This window comes from Ornithorhynchus anatinus, chromosome 2 (genome assembly GCF_004115215.2).
Source record: "Ornithorhynchus anatinus isolate Pmale09 chromosome 2, mOrnAna1.pri.v4, whole genome shotgun sequence".
Classification (NCBI taxonomy): domain Eukaryota; kingdom Metazoa; phylum Chordata; class Mammalia; order Monotremata; family Ornithorhynchidae; genus Ornithorhynchus; species Ornithorhynchus anatinus.
This window is the reverse complement of record NC_041729.1, coordinates 135,231,073-135,252,044: the sequence shown is the minus strand read 5'-3', so window position 1 is coordinate 135,252,044 and position 20,972 is coordinate 135,231,073. Positions and strand designations below refer to the sequence as shown.

Genomic DNA, 20,972 nt, shown 5'->3' with positions numbered 1-20,972 from the left:
TTCTCCCTTTAGTCAAAAAAAAAAAGCTCTAAATCCAACACCGGTTTCATAAGACGTTCATCCGAACTCATACAAGGTGTTGGCTCGAACCCCTCGAAAGGGTCACGGCCCAGTGGACTGGAGTCAGAAGGACCCGGGTTCACTCATTCAATCATATTTATTGAGCGCTTACTGTGTGTGGAGCACGGTACTAAACGCTTCCCGGCTCTGCCACTTGTTTGCTGTGTGACCTTGGACAAGTCACAACTTCTCTGTGCCTCAGTTTCCTCGCATGTAAAATGGGGATTAAGACAGTGAGCCCCATGTGGGAAAGGGACTGTGTCCAACCTTAGATTAGCCTGCATCTTCCCCAGCCCGGCACATAGTAAGCGCTTAACAAATACCATTTAAAAAAAGACCCCAAAAAACTCAAAACCCGCACCGTACCTGATTGTAGTGGGTTTCACAATAGGCCAGTCCTTTCCTCTCGTAGTGACGATGCCCCAGGAATGGCTTTTCACACTTAGCGCAGACGAAATGCTGCAACAGACAGACCGGTCATTCCCGAGGTGCCCGGGGTCCCGTGGTGGCCGCTCGGCTCAACTCCGTCCCCCTCCTGACTGCTCCTCACTTCCTTTGGCTCCTCGGGGCTCCGCCCACCCAGCTTTCTGGCAATCCTGAGTACTTTACCAAAGTCTCCCACAGGATTTCATTCAATAGTATTTATTGAACGCTTACTATGTGCAGAGCACTGTACTAAGCGCTTGGAATGGACAAATCGGTAACAGATAGAGACGGTCCCTGCCCTTTGCCGGGCTTACGGTCTAATCGGGGGAGACGGACGGACGGGAACAATAGCAATAAATAGGATCCACGGGAAAGGGGGTTGGCCCAGAAAGCGATAAATGAATAGGGGCAGAGGACGGTGGTCGTGGCTGAGAGCCACTAGAGCTCACCTCCTCCAAGAGGCCTTCCCAGACTGAGCTTCCCCTTTACCCTCTGCTCCCTCTCTGCTCCCCCTTGACCTCCCCTCAACTAAGCCCCCTTCCCCCCCCCCCCGCTCCTCCCCCTCTCCCTTCCCCTCCCCTCAGCACTGTGCTCATTTGTATATATTTGTATTACCCTATCTATTTTGCTAATGAGGCGTCCATCCCCTCGATTCTATTTATCGTGATTAAGTTGTCTTGTTTTTTGTCCGTCCGTCTCCCCCGATTAGACCGTAAGCCCGTCAGTGGGCAGGGACTGTCTCTATCTATTGCCGGATTGTCCATTCCAAGCGTTTAGTACAGTGCTCTGCACATAGTAAGCGCTCGATCGACACTATTGAATGAATGAATTCACAGAGAGCAGCGTGGGCCAGTGGACAGAGCATGGGCCGAGGAGTCTAATCCCAGCTCCGCCGCTTGTCTGCTGTATGACCTCGCGCAAGTCACATAACTTCTCTGGGTCTCAGCGGTGAAATGGGGATTAAGCCCATAAACTCCATGTAGGACACGAACTGTGTCCAACCTGATCTGCTTGTCTTCACCCCAGAGCTTAATTCAGTGCCTGGCACATAGTAAGCACTTAACACATACCACAGTTCTAGGCACGTAGTAAGCACTTAACAAATACCATCATTATTATTATTATTGGAACACCTGGGCAGCTAAGAAGCTGGGTTTAGATTTGACCTTCTCTGAGTGACTTTTTCACTTGACCAGAGTTCCAGTTTCCAACCCTGAGTGCGCCTGTGAGCAGAGACAGAACCTTGCCGGTCAAGTCAAGCACTCTGATGCAACATGACCTCGCGGCAAGAGCCCGGGCCTGGGAGTCAGGAGACGTGGGTTCTCCTCCCGGCTCTGCCACTTGTCTGCTGCGTGACCTCGGGCAAGTCACTTCCCTCTTCTGGGCCTCGGTTCCCTCATCTGTAAAACGGGGATTAAGACCGTGAGCCCCGGGTGAGACACGGACTGTGTCCAACCTGATTAGCCTGTATCTACCCCAGTGCTTAGTACAGCGCCTGGAACATAGTAAGGGCTTGATAAATACCATAATTATTACTATTATTATTATGCAGCAATGATGCACGATTGGAGGTCAGGAGACCTGGGTTCTAATCCTGGCCCCACCACTTGTCTGTCCGGTGACCTCGGGCAAGTCACTTGATTTCACTGGGCCTCGGTTTCCTCATCCGTCAAATGGCGATTAATTACCCGTTCTCCCTCCTACTTAGACTGTGACTCCCACATGGCACGGGGACTGTGTCTCACCTGCTTACCTAGTAATTAGCCCAGTGCTTAGCATATAGGAAGCACTTAACAAATACCATTTTATCACCATCATTATTATTATCATCACCATCAGAAGGTTGCCCGAAGGTCAACGTCACCCCACACGAGAACGGCATCAAAAGCACCCCTCGCCACTGCGGAATGATCCGGGAGGATTCACGGTGCATCCAACGCCCCCGGATCAAGAGCTTTAAAAGTTAGGTTTCCATATGGATTGGACAATAAACTGAAGGGCTTTCTCCATATAATAATGTCGGTATTCGTTAAGCGCTTACTATGTGCCGAGCACTGTTCTAAGCGCTGGGGTAGATACAAGGTATTTAGGTTGTCCCAAATGAGGCTCACAGTCTTTATCCCCATTTTACAGGTGAGGTAACTGAAGCACCGAGAAGTTAAGTGACTTGCCCAAAGTCCCACAGCTGACAAGTGGCGGAACCGGGATTAGAACCCATGAACTCTGACTCCTAACCCTGGGCTCTTTCCACTGAGCCACACTGCTTGCAGCATAGCTTAGTGGATGGAGCATAGGCTTGGGAGTCAGAAGGACCTGGGTTCTAATCCCGGCTCCGCCACATGTCTGCTGTGTGACCCTGGGCAAGCCCCTTAACTTCTCTAGGCCTCAGTTCCCTCATCTGTAAAATGGGAGGATTAAGACCGTCAACCCCATGTGGGACAAGGAGTGTATCAAACTTGATTAACTTGTATCTATCCTAGCACTTAGAATAGCGCTTGGCCCACACAGTAAGTGCTTAGCGAGTACCCAAGTACCATTATTATAATTATTATTATTATTATATCACCCAGACCACGGGGTTTCCCAGCTCCCCGGCGGGATGCGAGCTTACCTCCACATGCCACTGCTTGCCCATGGCGTTGACAACACGGCCTTCGATCGGCCGCCGACACGCCCCGCAGATGGGCACCCCCATTTTGTCGTGGCACGGCAAGCAGTACAGCTCTCCCTTCAGTTCCCGGGCTTCCGCCGTCAGCTCTTTCCTGTCGGAGACAAAGTGATCGAACTCTGGGCTCCCAGAGGCAGGTAACAGGTGACAATTTCCTTAGGCCTTTTCTTTTTTTAAATCGAAGGGGGACATGACTTCTCAGGGCAGGATCTGAAAAGCTCCCTTGCTTTATTTCCCCTCAGGGAAGCTGTTTGGTCTCAGGGATCCCAGCAGCCTGATTTAGTGTGTTTATGCTGTCAGATGCATCGCAAAACGCTCTCTGCCTGGTTAGCACGAGGAATGCAATTACTCAATCGCTCCCAACATCTGCTGTTTGGATTCTTTATTCTCTCCCACCCAGTCCATCGGTGGTAAACCCTGGCTGTAAATGCCAGAAGCCCTGTTCTTCCCATAATAATAATCTTCTTTTCTTTTCCCGCCCCTTCCTCTATGGATGGAAGTGTGCCCTCCTCAGAATAATAATCTTTCCTGTCCCTCCTCTGTGGATGGAAATAGAGGGAACAGTGGCATGAGCCGGAGCGGATACAGGTAGAGGAGGAGAAACGAGGGAACTGAATAATCCAAGCGCTTAGTACAGTGCTTTGCACACAGTAAGCGCTCAATAAATACAATTGAATGAATCCACTCTCAGGATAAGAAGTCCCCAGAGCGGATAGAAAGGTCCACTCTAATCCTCCGCCCCGCGAAACCCAGACAACCTGCTTAATCGTTGTACGTCTCCAATATCGTTTCCGTTTGCCTTTCCCTCTAACTCTTTTTTCGGTAGGAGACTCGGAAAATGCAGGTTCCCCCCGCCTCCCCAGGTACAAAGGGCTCTGCTCCGTTGAACCCGCTGTTAAATCAACCTGTTGTTCCGAGGGCCACCTACCCGCAGTGAGCACAGTTGAAGTGATCAGGATGATACGGGTCGTTCTTGAATATGAGCGGCAGTTCGTCGATAATGGCGTGGCACTTCTGGCAGATGTATTTCCCCAATCCTCTGGCTTTCTCCCGATTGTGGCACGGACGACAGAGATGTCTGCAGGGGCAGAAGGAGAACGACGGTCACGGGATGCCCGTTTGGAGCTTTGTAATGGGGCGTCCCGAGGAGCCTCCCCATAATCTCCAGAAGAAAACAAAAAAACAGTCGCCCGAACTAGGATTCCCTGACAGACCCAATTTCTGCTGGTAAATTAGAGAAGCAGCGGGGCTCAGTGGAAAGAGCCCGGGCTTGGGAGTCAGAGGTCGTGGGTTCGAATCCCAGCTCCGCCACCTGTCAGCTGTGTGACTGCGGGCAAGTCACGTCACTGGGCCTCAGTTCCTTCATCTGTAAAATGGGGATTAACTGTGAGCCTCACGTGGGACACCCTGATGACCCTGTATCTCCCCCAGCGCTTAGAACAGTGCTTGGCACATAGTAAGCGCTTAACAAATACCAACATTAAATGAAAATATTTTCAATTTTCAAAGTGGATGGCCACTGTGGCCGCCAGGGGGCTGATCTGTTTATTCCCCGTTGACATCGGACAGAGAGGGGCAACGTGAGGTGGAGAATTCCGTCAATTTTTCACCAAGTTTAGCTTTGTGAATCATCGCGGTGAAGAATTCAAGCAAAACGCTCTCGAGGCAAAGGGGGAAAATTCCCTCATAGAGAAAACGTTACTGAAAAAATCACCTGTTGCTCTAACTGATGGAAGCTGTAGTAAAAGCTTACCGTGGGCGGGGAGCGTTGTCTACCGACCCCGTTGTATTATAGTAATAATAATGATAATAATGGCGTTTGTAAGCGCTATGTGCCAGGCCCTGTACTAAGCGCTGGGGTGGATACCAGCAAATCGTCCTGTCCCACGTGGGGCTCACAGCGTCAATTCCCCTTTTCCAGATGAGGGAACTGAGGCCCGGAGAAATGGAGTGACTTGCCCAAAGCCACACAGCAGACAAGTGGTGGAGCCGGGATTAGAAATCATGACCTTCTGACTCCTAAGCTCGTGCTCTACACAAGCAGCGTGGCTTAGTGGAAAGAGCACGGGCTTGGGAGTCAGAGGATGTGGGTTCTAATCCCGCCTCTGCCATCTGTCTGCTGTATGACCTCAGGCAAGTCACTTAACTTCTCTGTGCCTCGGTTATCCCATCTGTAAAATGGGGATTAAGAGTATGAGTCCCCTGAGGGACAACCTGATTACCCTGTATCTACCCCAGCGCTTAGTACTTTAAAAGTGTATACTGAGTCTGCCCTCCTGGACGGTAGGGACGAAGCATCCAACATCCCTATCCTTTTCCCCGACATTCCAAACTTTCCCTCCGGTGGATCGCTGGATAATGATAATAATAATAATGATGGCGTTTGTTAAGCGCTTACTATGTGCCAAGCACTGTTCTGATATCCAGTAGATATGGATCGCTCATCCATGAACGTCTCCAACCTCCCAATGGAAGTCAAAAACGGAGATAATCTGGGTTCTCCTCCTGGCCCCGCTGCGGGACGGCCAGACGGAGGAGCATCTGGACCGGCCGTCCCGCCACGGGGATCAGATACTTCGATCACGCCGCTCGAACTCTGGTGCGGGTTTGGACGGAGACTTGCCCTGGTAATATGAGATGCCGTCCCCTGAAGGGTCCCGGACGTGGTGACGCTTACCTCCCAGCATTCTTGACAAATCCGATGTCCGCCAGGACTTCCTGGCAGAGATCGCAGCGGAAGCATTCCGGGTGCCAGCTGTTGTTCATAGCTTTAATGACCCGTCCAATGATGAACTCCCCTGCGGGGGCCGAGAACAAAACGGTAATCGGGGTCGGAGCCATGAAGAAAAAAATGGGAGTCGATCAGTCAGGCAATCAATGGTATTTATTGAGCGCTGAGTGAGTGCAGAGCACTTTACCGGTGAATTGGTAGTGACGTTCCCTACCCGCCAGAAGCCTACAGTCTGGAGGGGAAGACAAAATAAAATGAATAATGGAGGAAGCGATGATGGATGGGCTAAGCCCCTGGGCTTTCAAAGAGATGGTGATGGGCATTGTGCCTCTGGGGGCTGCTGGGACCAGTAGTCTCAGAGACCCTCAGGGACTCTATTTAGGTACAGCACACTGGGAATGTATAACCTTCCACTCATTCATTCACTCAGTGGTATTTAGTGAGCGCTTATTGTGTGTACTAAGTCACCTGGGAGAATACGACGTACCAATAAACAGATACTTTCCCTGCCCAAAATGAGCTTAGAGTCTAGAGGGGACGTGGCGCCTGCCTTGGGCGGTTTTTTCCTCCTGAAGCTGTTTACTGTTGTGTTGTACTCTCTCAAGTGCTTAGTACAGTGCTCTGCACACAGTAAGTGCTCAATAAATACGACTGAATGAATGAATGAGGTGACCAAGGAGGGGGAGGAGGGAGCGTCATGGTTCCTTTCTCTCTTCCCTTGACTTCCCCATCCTCCCTCTCCATCTTCTGGCCTAGTTTCATGCAGACTCTGGAATGATTTTAAGGGTGTATTTAGGATTCCACACCAACTGTGGGCCAGAGAGAATGTACTCGATATGTTGGGTTAATTTTGAGTTTTCTGAAGCTGTTCTTCACTCTTTAACCGCAATCAATCGATCAATGCTATTAAACCAACGACTGCTTTACTAAGCGCTTGAGAGAATACGATAGAAGAGTCAATAGATATGATCCTTGCCCTCAAGGAGATTACAAGGAGTCAGAAACCACAGTTTTTGGGTCCACAAACAGCCTAGCCCACCCCAATTTACCTCGGCACAATCTCCCCTTGTTCACATCCTCCATCTGGCCTGGAACTCCCACCCCGTCTATATATGACAGACCACCGCTCTCCCCACCTTTAAAGCTTAATTAAAATCACATCTCCTCCAAGAGGCCTTCCCCGACTCAACCCGCTTTCCCCCTACTTCCTCTCCCGTTCGCATCACACTCGCATTTGGATCTGTATCCTTTCAATACTTGATATTCACCCCACATCAGCCCCAGAGTACTTCTGTACATAACCATAATTTATTCTAATATGTCTTCCCCTCTAGACTGTAAGCTGCTGGTGGGCAGGGTCCACACCCACCAATTCATGTTATATTGGTATATTGTACCAGTATATTGGTTATATAATACCAATTACTTGGTTATATTATACTTTCTCAAGTGCAGTGTTCTGCACTTGGTAAGCACTCAATAAATCCCACTGATTGACTGACCAGTCGACTCTCATCTTTCACTCCCACCCAGAGATAAGAACGGCAGGCTGGGAGGAAAACCTAAAATAATAATAATGTTGGTATCTGTTAAGCACTTACTGTGTGCCGAGCACTGTTCTAAGAGCTGGGGTAGACACAGGGGAATCAGGTTGTCCCACATGGGGCTCACAGTCTTAATCCCCATTTTACAGATGAGGTAACTGAGGCACCGAGAAGTTAAGTGACTTGCCCAAAGTCACATAGCTGGGATTCAAACCCATGACCTCTGACTCCAAAGCTCGTGCTCTTTCCACTGAGCCACGCTGCTTCTCCAAAGTCAACTAGAAAACCCTTTCGCCAATAATTATAACCTCTTTTTTTTCTTCTCTGGGTTTGCCCACAGAAGCAAATTGTTAAATCTTTGTTTCTTCTGCTGCCTTTACCCTTTCTCCTAGAGAAGTTTCCAAGTAATGATGCAGCCAAAAGGCAATAAGGAGATGGAGAGAAAGATTCACTCATGTACCAAGAGAGACAGATACAAAAAGTGGAGCGAAAATCACATGGATTGACACAGAGATCAGAGACAGAGGAAAAGGTAGAGAAAAAGGCAGAGAATGACAGAGAGAAAAGACCAAAATGAAAACAGAGAGGAGTATTTCCATTTCTTTTCCAATTCTTTTCCATGAGAGTTGGCCAACCTCATCCCTGAAGCAATTAATCAATCAGTGATATTTATTGAGCACTTACTTTGTGCAGAACTCCGTACTAAGCACTTGGGAAAGTACAATATAACATAGTAATATTGTACTTATAGTACATATATAGTTATACACAATAATAATGTTACATATATAGTTATATATATAATAATAAATAATAATGTTGGTATTTGTTAAGCGTTTACTATGTGCCAAGCACTGTTCTTAGTGCTGGGGTAGATACAAGATAACCAGGTTGTCCCACGTAGGGCTCAGAATCTTCATCCTCATTTTCAGATGAGGTAACTGAGGCACAGAGAAGTTAATACGACTACCTATATAACTACAAATTTATATAAACTTGGAATATATAACTACATAGTGAGAAGGAGCATACCCTAGAGGAAGGAGCACAGGCCTGGGAGTCAGAAGGACGCGGGTTCTAATCTCAGCTACGCAACTTGTCTGTTTTGTGCCCTTGGGCATATCACTTTACTTCTCTGGGACTCAGTTACCTCATCTGGAAAATGGGGATTGAGACTGTGAGCCCTAAGTGGGACAAGGATGGAGGCCGACCTGATTAGCTTGGAAGAGTGCTTGACGCATACTAAGCACTTAATAAATACCATCATTATTAAAATAGACATATTCCCTGCTCACCCACAGTGAGGAACACACATCACACCTGCAGACAACTAAGGAACGTGCTGAACGCCACAGTGGAATGATCATGAGAAGCAGCATGGCCTAGTGGCTAGAGTCCGGGCCTGGGAGTCAGAAGGACCCAAGTTGAAATACCGGCTCCACCACATGTCTGCTGTATGACCATCAGCCAAGTCACTTAACTTCTCTGTGCCTCAGTTACCCCATCTGTAAAATGGGGATTAAAACTGTGAGCGGGACAGGGACGGTGTCCAATCTGATTAAGCTTGCATCTACCCCAGTGCTTGGTACAGTCCCTAGGACATAGTAAATGCTTAACAAATGCCAAGAAAACCATCCCCTTGAAAACAAAAACAAAAGCACCGAAATGTCCTCGAATGGTCCGGGTTCGGGTTGAGAGGCAGCGTGGCCTAGTGGAAAGAGCATGGGCCTTGGAGTCATAGGACCTGGATTCTAATCCTGCCTCTGCCCACTTCTTGCTGTGTGACCTTGGGCAAGTCACTGGACTTCTCTGAGCCTCAGTTTCCTCAGCTGTAAAATGGGGAGTCAATACCTGTTCTCCCTCCTACTTAGACCTGTGAGTCCCACGTGAGGCAGGCACCGTGTCTGACCTAATTGACCTACCCCAGTGCTTAGAAGTGTTTGACACATAGCGAGCACTTAACAAATACCATTAAAAAAAAGTTGGTGGTAAGATGGAGACATCTGCAGAGAGGATCCAGAGTGCTGTAGAATTTCTCAAGAGTTTCTCCTCAGAGGTCAGTGCTGAAGCAGCTGAGTAACAGCTTCTCGGCACGAGTCGGGGGTACGACAACTCACTAATCGAAAATCCTCTTCCCTCCATTTAGCTTTTCCTACACTAAAGGCTTGTTTGCTTCCAGTTGCGCTTGGATTTGTCCCCTTTAATAACTGAGGTATTTGTTAAGCGCTAAATATCTTCAAGGATGGACACAGACAAATTGGGGCCCACAGACAAATTCCCTGTCCCACATGGGGCCCCCTTTATTCACGCCTCCCTCAGCCCCACAGCACTTATGTACCTACCTGTAATTTATTTAGATTAATATCTGTCTCCCCTTCTAGACTATAAACTTGGCCTGTGACATTGTACTCTTCCCCAAGGGCTTAGTTCAGTGCTCTGCACACAGTAAGCGCTCAATAAATATGATTGATTGACTGTGGACACTGAGGACCTGATACGGTTTTTCAGCTTTCCCTCTAGACTTAAGTTCGCTGTGGGCAGGGAATGATTCTATTGTTTTATTGTAATCTCCCAAGCGCTTAGTACAGTGCTCTGCATATGGTACGTACTCAATAGATACCCCCGAATGATTGCCTCCTCTCCCCTGCTAACTGCAGGGGCCAGGCTGAAGACTTTCGGGAACCAGGAATGGGAACGAATTCCAAGCAGTCGCTGATGGAAGGTTCGTTTCCCCAGACCCAACCTTCGGGCTTCGCGGTCCAGGTGCCCGCTTGTTTTCAACGTGAGGGAGCGTGTGACAGAAATCTCTAACTCGTGGGAGGCCTCACCAAACGGTCAGGCCTGAAGCTGCTGGGAACAGGTGGCAAAATGAACAGTGTACTCTTTCCCCCACCTAGTTTGTGGATTTCACTTTTGAGGTTTTCACAGCCTCCTTCCTCTACGACGTCGGCATTTCAAAAGCATTTCGAAAGACCGTTCGGTTACATCACTTACCGCACTGGCGGCAGCAAGGTGCGAAAAGCATCTGAAAATCATGCTCGCAGTACTTCCTTCCTTCGAACTGAAAGACAAAGAACCACGGGTCATTAAAAGTCTAAAGCTGCTGGGCCTCCCGGCCCCGGGCTGAGGAGAGATGGAGGGGAAGGGGCTATAGCCCCCAACACCCCGGCTGGCTGGGGCCGGTTGAGACAAAAGACGCAATCGGCGGAGAAGCGGTGTGACCTGCTGCAGTGAGCACGGGCTGGGAGCCAGAGGAACTGGGTTCTTAATCCCGGCTGCGCCACTTGCCTATTGTGTGACCTTGAGCAGGCCGCTGACCTTCTCTGTACCTCAGTTTCTTCCTCTGTAAAATGGAGATTCAAGGCTTGTTCTTCCCCCTACTCCCACTGTGAGCCCCATGTGGGACAGGGACTGTGTCCAACCTGATTAACTAATATCTATCCCAACACTTAGTATAGTGCCAAGTAAGCGTTTGACAAATCCCCAAATTACGGCGGGAAAACGGTGGAGACGAAGGGAAAAAAATAACCAAAAATACAATCAGTAAAGGAGGAAGAGCAAATATACAGATGATGTAAACTAAAAATAAGCAGCTAAATGATTACAAAGCAGTGCATATTTTTTAGAGTATTTGTACAGAGTTCTGCACACAGTGAGTGCTCAATAAATGCGACTGAATGAATATCCTTCTTTTACAGATGAGGTAACTGAAGCGCAGAGGTGAAGTGATTTGCCCAAGGTCACACAGCAGACAAGTGAAGGATCTGGGATTAGAACCCAGGTCCTTTTTGACTCCCAGGCCCGGGCTTTATGAAGTCTTCTCTAGCTAAGCCCTCCTCTTTTATTTTCCCACTCCCTTCTGCATCACCCTGACTTTCTCCCTTCATTCATCCTCCCTCCCAATCCAGTAATTTATTTGCATATTTTATTTATGTATAATAACGTCTGTCTCTCCCTCTAGACTGTGAGTTCATTGTGGGCCGGGAATATTTCCATTTGTTGTTGTAGAGTATTCTCCCAAACTCTTAGGACAGTGCTTTGCACACCATAAGTGTTCAATAAATACGACTGAATGACTGAATGATTTGCTGAGGTAACTGGCTGATGGGGTGGAAATGACTGGGAAAATGAGGATTTATTGGGGAAGGTCTCCTGGAGATGAAGGCCGTTTAGGGGGCTTTGATGGTGGGAAGGGGTCTGACATATCTGAGGGGAGAGGGAGAGATGGGAGAGTCAGAAATAATCGTCTTGTCTTATGCCGTCGAGTCGTTTCCGACCCATAGCGACACCACGGACACATCTCTCCCCGAACGCCCCGCTCTCCGCCTGCAATCGTTCTGGTAGTGGATCCACAGAGTTTTCTTGATAAAAATATGGAAGTGGTTTGCCATCGCCACCGCAGTAAACTCGAGTCTCCGCCCTTGACTCTCTCCTATGATGCCGCTGCCCAGCACGGGTGAGTTTTGACCTGTAGCAGCTCGCCTTCCCCTCGCTAGCCACTGGCCAAGCTAGGAATGGAATGGACAGGCCTCTGCTCGACTCTCCCTCTCGTAGCTGAGACGGGTAGAGGACTGGAAACTCTTCAGGTGCGACCCTGAGAGGGGAGTAATAATCCTAACTGTGTTACTTGTTTAGCGCTTACCATGTGTCAAGTTCCCTACTAAGCGCTGGGATGGATACAAGACGACGAGGTTGGACACAGTCCCTATCCCACATGGGGCTCACAGTCTATTTAGGAGAGAGAACAGGTACAAAGTCCCCATTTTACAGGTTCATTCATTCATTCAATAGTATTTATTGAGCGCTTACTATGTGCAGAGCACTGTACTAAGCGCTTGGAATGGACAAATCGGTAACAGATAGAGACAGTCCCTGCCTACTGATGGGCTTACAGTCTAATCGGGGGTGAACAAACCAAGGCATGGTGAAGTTCAGTGACTTTCCTAAGGTCATAAAGCAGGCAAATGTGTGGCCCTCTCCTACCTTACCTTATCGATTTCTTTCTACAGCCCATGGAGAACACTTCATTCCTCTAGGACCGGCTTACTCGCTGTCTACCTCGCTATTGACCCACAGCCTCCTCCTAGCCTGGAAATCCTTCCCCCCCCATACGCCAGACTGCCACTCCCCCCACCTTCAAACCCTCATTATGATAATAATAATCATGGCATTCGTTAAGCACTTACGATTCATTCATTCATTCAATAGTATTTATTGAGCGCTTACTATGTGCAGAGCACTGTACTAAGTTCTTGGAACGTGCAAGACGGCAACAGACAGAGACAGTCCCTGCCGTCTGACGGGCTCACGGTCTAATCGGGGGAGTCGGGCAGACGAGAACAATGGCGATAAATAGAGTCAGGGGGAAGAACATCTCATAAAAACAATGGCAACTAAATAGAATCAGGGTGATGTACATCTCATTAAACAAAATAAACAAAATAAATAGGGTGATAAAGACATAAACAGTTGTATATACAGTATATATAAAGATATATACTATGTGCCAAGAACTGTTCTAAGCGTTGGGATAGACGCAAGGTGATCAGGTTGTCCCAAGTGAGGCTCACAGGCTTAATCCCCATTTTACAAATGAGGTCACTGGGGCATAGAGAAGTTAAGCGCCTTGACCAAGGTCACACAGCTGACAACTGGCAGAGCCGGGATTAGAACCCACGTCCCCAGACTCCCAAGCCCGTGCTCTTTCCACTAAGCCACGGACATCTCCTCCAAGAGGCCTTCCCTGATGAAGCCCTCTTTTCCCCGCCTCTCTTTCCCTTCTGTGTCCACTATGCAATCGGATCTGTGACCTTTGGATATTTGATATTCGCCCCACCCTCAATTCCATACAGCACTTACGTGCATATCTATAAAGAAGCATTGTAGCCTAGAGGATAGAGCATGGGCCTGGGAGTGAGAAGGTCATGGGTTCTAATCCTGGTTCTGCCACTTGTCTGCTTTGTGACCTTGAGCAAGTCACTTCACTTCTCTGGGCCTCAGTTCCTTCTTCTGTAAAATGGGAATTAAGACTGTGAGGCCTGTGTAGGACAAGGACTGTGTCCAACCCGATTATCTCGTATCTACCCCCGTGCTTAGAACAGTGCCTGGTACATAGTAAGCACTTAAATACCAAAATTTTTATCACTATTATTTACATTAATGTCTCTCTTCCTCTCTAAATTGTAAACTCACTGTGGGCAGGGAATATGTCTACCAACTCTTGTGCTGTACTCTACCACGTGCTTAGTACAAGCGCTCTGCACACAGAAAGTGCTCAATAAATTCCACTGATGATGAAGATGATGAAGTGGTGGAGCTGGAATTAGAACCCAGGTCCTCTGACTCCCAGGCCTGTGCTCTTTCTGCTAGACCAAGTTACTTCCTTGGGTCAAGAGCAGAAACGGTTAGAAATGGAACTTGGGACGGGCAAGTTTAGTGTGAGTTGGGGAGGAGCAGGAGAAAAAGAGAAATGAGGTGGTGGGGAAGTCAGCTGGTGGAGGTCTCAATCAATCAGAGATATTTACTGAACGCTTATTGGGAGCAGAGTACTGTACTAAGTGCTCAGGAGAATACAAATTTCCAGATCTGTGCTATTTCCACTTGGTCAGGGGAGGGAAATGTGGGGAGAAGTGGGAAGAAGCACGGCCCAGTGGAAAGAGCATGGGCTGGGAGTCAGAAGACCTGGATTCTAATCCCGGCTCTACCAATTCTTGCCGTTTGACCTTGGGCTAGTCACTTCACTTCTCCGGGCCTCAGGTCTCCCGTTCTCCCTCCTACTGTGAGCCCCAGGCGGGACAGGGACTCTGTCCAATCTAATTAATCTGTATCTATCCCAGCGCTCGACCCATAGTAAGCGCTGAACAAATGCCATAAAAAAAAAGAGAAACCCAAAAACAACTCGGTGAGCTGAAATTTCGCCGAATAATCGGACCTTCCCCGAGCCCACTTCCCCGCCCTTCCTGAAGGTCGCTTTTACAGGGTTGGAGGAAACAGGCAGGGGAAAGATGGAGAAAGCTCGCGCCAGAAATGTCTTTGCAAAACAACCCTCCCACTAAATCACTCAACATGAAGGTGCCTTTCCTGTTATGCTCTTCATTATGGGGAAAATCTGATGAACAGGATGTGTACCTATTCAGTCAGTTGAAGAGAAGGATGTATTTTGGAAATGTAAGGGAAGGTAATATGGTTTCTCGGGAAGGAAAAACCCAGTCATTCCATCATTCTTCTCAACCCTTTCAAATTCGCTTTTATGCATTCCTTCATTCCCTCACTTCAGTTGTATTTATTGAGTGCTTACTGTGTCCACAGCACCGTAGTAAACGCTTGGGAGAGTACGATATAATAATCAACCGACACATTCCCTGCCCACGACGAGCTTACGGTCTAGAGATTTATTGCATCTCCAGATGCAATCACCAAGGACTTTTCCCCAAAAGCAAAGCTGAGGAAGCAGGGAAGTTGAGGGTCAAATTCTCAGCCCCAAACCGACTCCCTCTGGGGTCACGTTTACCGTCAGACTCAAAGGGAATGTATCTACCCACTCTGTTGCATTGTACTCTGCCGAGCGCTTAGTACAGTGTTCAATAAGTGCTCAATAAATATGACTGATTGACTAATAACATCAGATCTCCTAATGACCTTAGCCACTGTGGCTGGAGAGAAGAGAGGTTGAATGCCAACCAACCAGCAGGCTAAACTCAAAAATAGTGCGATTATTTTTAAATGGTGGGATTCCTTTGTGGGGATGGGGGAGGCTCTGGCTGGGGCAGCGACGCCTCCATGAAGGTCCAGGTTCGAGCTCCTAACCCACCTCTCCCTCCCTCCCGGCTTCACGTTTGCCAGTGTCGGCACATGCCATTTCAAAATTTTATTTTGTTAATGAGATGTACATCGCCTCGATTCTACTTATTTGCTATTGTTTTAATGAGATGTTCATCCCCTCGATTCTATTTATTGCCATTGTTCTCGTCTGTCCGTCTCCCCCGATTAGACCCTAAGCCCGTCGAAGGGCAGGGACCGTCTCTATCTGTTACCGATTTGTACGTTCCAAGCGCTTGGTACAGTGCCCTGCACATAGTAAGCGCTCAATAAATACTCTTGAATGAATGAATGAATGAAAATAGGGAGGGAGGGAGAGAGGAGGGCTTAGAACCGGAGTGTTTTTGGAATGCCAAGTCCGAGGGATGGAGGGAGATCTTGGAGTTCATTGATTCTGAATCGTATTTATTGAGCGCTTACTGTGTGCCGAGTTCTGTGCTAAAGGTTTGGGGAGAGTCCAATATAACAATCAACAGACACATTCCCTGCCCACAGTGAGCTTACAGTCTAGAGAAGGTAATCAGGTTGGATACGGTCCCTGTCCCACATGGGGCGTAATTCTGACCTTCTGACTCCCAGGCCCGTCCTTTATGTACTAGGCCATGCTGCTTCGATGCCTCAAAGGAGCACTGACTCCTGCTCTCCTGGGGAGGTTTGGGGGGACACCAGTTGCGACCCCATTCTGTGACCACCATGCCCTGTTGCCCGGTGGAACTCCACTCTTCCTGCCAAAATTACAATTAAATATCCAGGACAGCTCAAACTCTGGTTACGACTTTGTCAAACCGTGGACTGATGGAGGGAGAACAGGCCTGGGAGTCAGCAGGACCTGACTCCACCCCATGTCGGCTGTGTGACCTTGGGAAAGTCACTTCACTTCCTCTGTGCTTCAGTTTCTTCATCTGCAAAATGGGGATTCAAAACTTCTTCTTAGAGAAGCAGCGTGGCTCAGTGGAATGAGCAGGGGCTTGGGAGTCAGAGGTCATGGGTTCGAATCCCGGCTCCGCCACTTGTCAGCTGTGTGACTGTGGGCAAGTCACTTCACTTCTCTGTGCCGCAGTGACCTCATCTGCAAAATGGGGATTAAAACTGTGAGCCCCACGTGGGACAACCTGATCACCCTGTATCTCCCCCAGCGCTTAGAACAGCGCTCTGCACATAGTAAGCGCTTAACAAATACCAACATTATTCTTCTTCTTCTCCCTCCTACTTAGAATGAAAGCCCCATGTGGGACTTGTATCTATCTTGTATCTATCCCAGCGCTTTGTACGGTGCTTGGCACAGAGTAAGCTCTTAAAAAATACTACTCCTTAGTGGACACAGTTTGGGCTTGAGAGTCAGAAGGACCAAAGTACTAATTCCAGCTCTGCCCCTCGTCTGCTGTGTGACCTGGGGCGAATCACTTAACTTCTCTGGGCCTCAGTTAACTCATCTGTAAAATCGGAATGACGCCTGTGAGCCCCATGTGGGATACGGATCGGGTCCAACCTGATTAACTCATCTCTACCCCATTGCTTAGTAGAGGGCCTGGCACACAGTAGGCGCTTAACCGATACCACAGAAAAACCCAACCCCCCATAATTATTAATAATAATAATCATCTTCAGGTCTCTGCCACTTGTCAGCTGCGTGACTGTGGGCAAGTCACTTCACTTCTCTGTGCCTCAGTTACCTCATCTGTAAAATGGGGATTGACTGTGAGCCTCACGTGGGACAACCTGATTATCCTGTATCTACCCCAGCGCTTAGAACAGTGCTCTGCACATAGTAAGCGCTTAACAAATATCAACATTATTAACATTACTATTATCCAGCCACCCTAACTGCTCAGCAAATCTGGTACGGAAGGGACAGTGATTCTGAAACTTAAAATTACCTAGGTATTTTACCGCTCTCTTCCAGGATTTACTGACAATGTCAGGCTAACGGTCAGGTTTTCCTGACATCACCAACCGGACTCTGAAAAGGGCTGTCTTAGACTCCAGAAAAGAAGCCAGAGTTTGGTTTCACACTCCTTCCAAATAATAATAATAATAATAATAGTGTTGGTATTTGTTAAGCGCTTACTATGTGCAGAGCATAGATACAGGGTCATCAGGTTGTCCCACATGAGGCTCACGGTCTTAATCCCCATTTTACAGATGAGGTAACTGAGGCACCGAGAAGTTAAGTGACTTGCCCAGAGTCACACAACTGACAAATCCCATCCAAGTGACACTGCAGGGCTCACCATCCTCTCAGTTGGGTTTTAAAGATGCTAGCATTCCACCTGCGGAGCGGCGTGGCTGCCGGATAGAGGACGGGAGGCAGAGGACTTGGGTTCTAATCCCACCTCGGCCACATACCTGCTTTACTTAATAATTTTGGTATTTGTTAAGCGCTTACTACGTGCCAAGCACTGTTAGAAGAGCTGGGGTAGATATGAGGTAATCGTGTTGTCCCACCAGGGGCTCACAGTCTCAATCCCCATTTTACAGATAAGGTAACTGAGACACGGAGAAGTAAAGCAGCGTGGCTAGAGAAGCAGCGTGGCTCAGTGGAAGGAGCCTGGGCTTGGGAGTCAGAGGTCACGGGTTTGAATCCCAGCTCGGCCACTTGTCAGCTGTGTGACTGTGGGCAAGTCACTTCACTTCTCGGTGCCTCAGTGACCTCATCTGTAAAATGGGGATTAAGACTGTGACCCCCACGTGGGACAACCTGATTCCCCTGTGTCTACCCCAGCACTTAGAACAGTGCTCTGCACATAGTAAGCGCTTAACAAATACCAAATACCAACATTATTATTAAAGTGGTTTGCCCAAGGTCACAGAGCAGACGGGTGGCGGGGCCGGGATTAGAACCCACATCCTCTGACTCACAGCCCGTGCTCTTTCCACAAAGTCAGGCTGCTTCTCTTGCTAGCATTAAGTTACTAGCATTCCACCAGCGGAGCAGCGTGGCCTGCCGGATAGACCCCGGGAAGCAGAGGGCTTGGGTTCTAATCCCGCCTCTGCTGCATACCTGCTTTACTTCTCTGGGCCTCAGTTCCCTCAGCTGCCAAATGGGGATTCAATCCCTGTTCTCCCTCCTACTTACCCTATGAGCACGCGGTGAGGCAGGGCCTGTCTCTGACCTGATTATCTTCCATCTTCCCCAGCTCTGAGGATTGATTATTATTAATGATTAATTATCCCCGCTCTGACGCTTGCCAGCTGTGTGACTGTGGGCAAGTCACTTCACTTCTCTGGGCCTCAGTTCCCTCATCTGTAAAATGGGGATTAAGACTGTGAACTCCATGTGGGACAACCTGATCACCCTGTACCCACCACGCCCCAGCACTTAGATAAGTGCTTTGCACATAGTAAGTGCTTAACAAATACCACCATTATTATTAATGATAATACAATTATTATTGATAATACAGTTTGGATTATTAATGATAATAACTGATTTGTTCGAGGCAATCACCTTTCTTCCTGGTAGAGACCATGTCTTCTACTTCTGTATTCATTCATTCATTCATTCAATCGTATTTATCGAGCGCTTACTGTGTGCACAGCACTGTACTAAGCGCTTGGAAAGTACAATTCAGCAATTCATTCATTCAATAGTATTTATTGAGCGCTTACTATGTGCAGAGCACTGTACTAAGCGCTTGGGATGAACAAGTCGGCAACAGATAGAGACGGTCCCTGCCGTTTGACGGGCTCACGGTCTGATCGGGGGAGACGGGCAGACGAGAACGATGGCGATAGATAGAGTCGAGGGGAAGAACATCTGGTAAAAACCGATGGCAACTAAATAGAATCGAGGCGATGTACAATTCATTAACAAAATAAATAGGGTAATGGAAATATATACAGTTGAGCGGACGGGTACAGTGCTGTGGGGAGGGGAAGGGAGAGGTGGAGGAGCAGAGGGAAAGGGGGAAAAGAGCGTTTAGCTGCGGAGAGGTGAAGGGGGGATGGCAGAGGGAGTAGAGGGAGAAGAGGAGCTCAGTCTGGGAACGCCTCTCGGAGGAGGTGAGTTTTAAGTAGGGTTTTGAAGAGGGAAAGAGAATCGGTTTGGCGGAGGAGAGGAGGGAGGGCGTTCCGGGACCGCGGGAGGACGCGGCCCGGGGGTCGACGGCGGGACGGGAGAGACCGGGGGACGGCGAGGAGGTGGGCGGCGGAGGAGCGGAGCGTGCGGGGTGGGTGGTGGAAAGAGAGAAGGGAGGAGAGGTAGGAAGGGGCAAGGTGAGGGAGAGCCTCGAAGCCTAGAGTGAGGAGTTTTTGTTTGGAGCGGAGGTCGATGGGCGACCACTGGAGTTGTTTAAGAAGGGGAGTGACATGCCCAGATCGTTTCTGCGGGAAGATGAGCCGGGCAGCGGAGTGAAGAATAGACCGGAGCGGGGCGAGAGAGGAGGAAGGGAAGTAGGAGAGAAGGCCGACACAGTAGTCTAGCCGGGATATAACGAGAGCTCGTAACAGTAAGGTAGCCGTCTGGGTGGAGAGGAAAGGGCGGATCTTGGCGATATCGTAGAGGTGAAACCGGCAGGTCTCGGTAACGGATCGGATGTGTGGGGTGAACGAGAGAGACGAGTCAAGGATGACACCGAGATTGCGGGCCTGAGAGCCCGCAATAAAGAGCAATAAAGAGAGACCATCCCTGCCCACACTTAAATCTAGAAGGGGGGAGACAGACATCAAAACAAATACACAGGCATCACTATAAATAGAATTACAGACATGTACATATATACACAAGTGCTGTCGGGAGGGGAAGGCGGGTAGAGCAAAGGGAGCCAGTTGAGGCGACGGGGAGGGGAGGAGGAGCTGAGGACAAGGGGGGCTTAGGCTGGGAAGGCCTCCTGGAGGAGGTGAGCCTTCAGTAGGGCTTTGGCGGGGGGAAGTGAGCTAGTTTGGCGGATGTGAGGAGGGAGGGAGTTCCAGGCCAGAGTTAGGACGTGGGCCACGGGTCGACGGCGGGACTGGCGAGAACGAGGCCCAGTGAGAAGGTAGGCCAGGGTTCTGTGTACAGTAGACACCCAGAGAAGGCTGCTGCTGTTGATGATGATGATCTGTTTTAATTAGGAAACAGGCCAATGGTTTTAATTAGGAAGCAGGCCAATGGCACCCTTCCTGTTTCCTGACATTTAAAATAAAAGAATAAAATTTCTACAAGCTTTTACCTAAAGGGCTCCAGGGGGTATTTGCACACAGCGCTCAATAAATACGACTGAATGAACGGGCGAACGCATTTCTCGTCTCCTGCTCATCTCAAGAAGGGGTGTCCAACTCCCTGGGGGTTACTCGGGTTCCCCCTCTAGACTGTAATAATAATAATAATGATTATTATCATGGTATTTGTTAAGCACTTACTGTGTCCCAGGCACCGTACTGACCACTGGGGTGGACACAAGCAAATCGGGTTGGACACAGTCCCCGTCCCACATGGGGCTCCCAGTCTCAGATCTCCATTTTCCAGATGAGGTAACTGAGGCCCGGAGAAGTGAAGTGACTTCCCCAAGGTCACACAGCAGACAAGTGGCGGAGCCGGGATTAGAACCCATGGCCTCCTGACTCCCAGGCCCGGGTTCGATCCACTAGGCCATGCTGCTGTAAGCTCATAGCGGAGAGGGAACGTGTCTTCCCAACTCTACCGTAGTGTCCGCTCCCAAGCACTGAGTAAAGTGTGCACGGAATACACTAAATAAATACCGTTGATTGATTACTAGATTGATTATCCCCATCACCGGCTGCCTGG

General features: G+C 48.8%; 1 protein-coding gene across 5 annotated transcripts in view; it reads right to left on the bottom strand.

The window, feature by feature from the left end:
- LIMS1 (LIM zinc finger domain containing 1) overlaps positions 1 to 20,972 on the bottom strand; it is a 189,864-nt gene that overhangs the window by 7,437 nt on the left and 161,455 nt on the right. For all 5 annotated transcript variants that reach the window (XM_029057964.1, XM_029057962.2, XM_029057961.2 and 2 more), the window contains exons 3-7: positions 10,424 to 10,490; positions 5,832 to 5,952; positions 4,083 to 4,232; positions 3,098 to 3,248; positions 427 to 519 (exon numbers count right to left, since the gene is read on the bottom strand). In XM_029057964.1, coding sequence (XP_028913797.1) covers positions 427 to 519; positions 3,098 to 3,248; positions 4,083 to 4,232; positions 5,832 to 5,952; positions 10,424 to 10,490 — 582 coding nt within the window. The remainder of the gene's footprint in view (positions 1 to 426; positions 520 to 3,097; positions 3,249 to 4,082; positions 4,233 to 5,831; positions 5,953 to 10,423; positions 10,491 to 20,972) is intronic.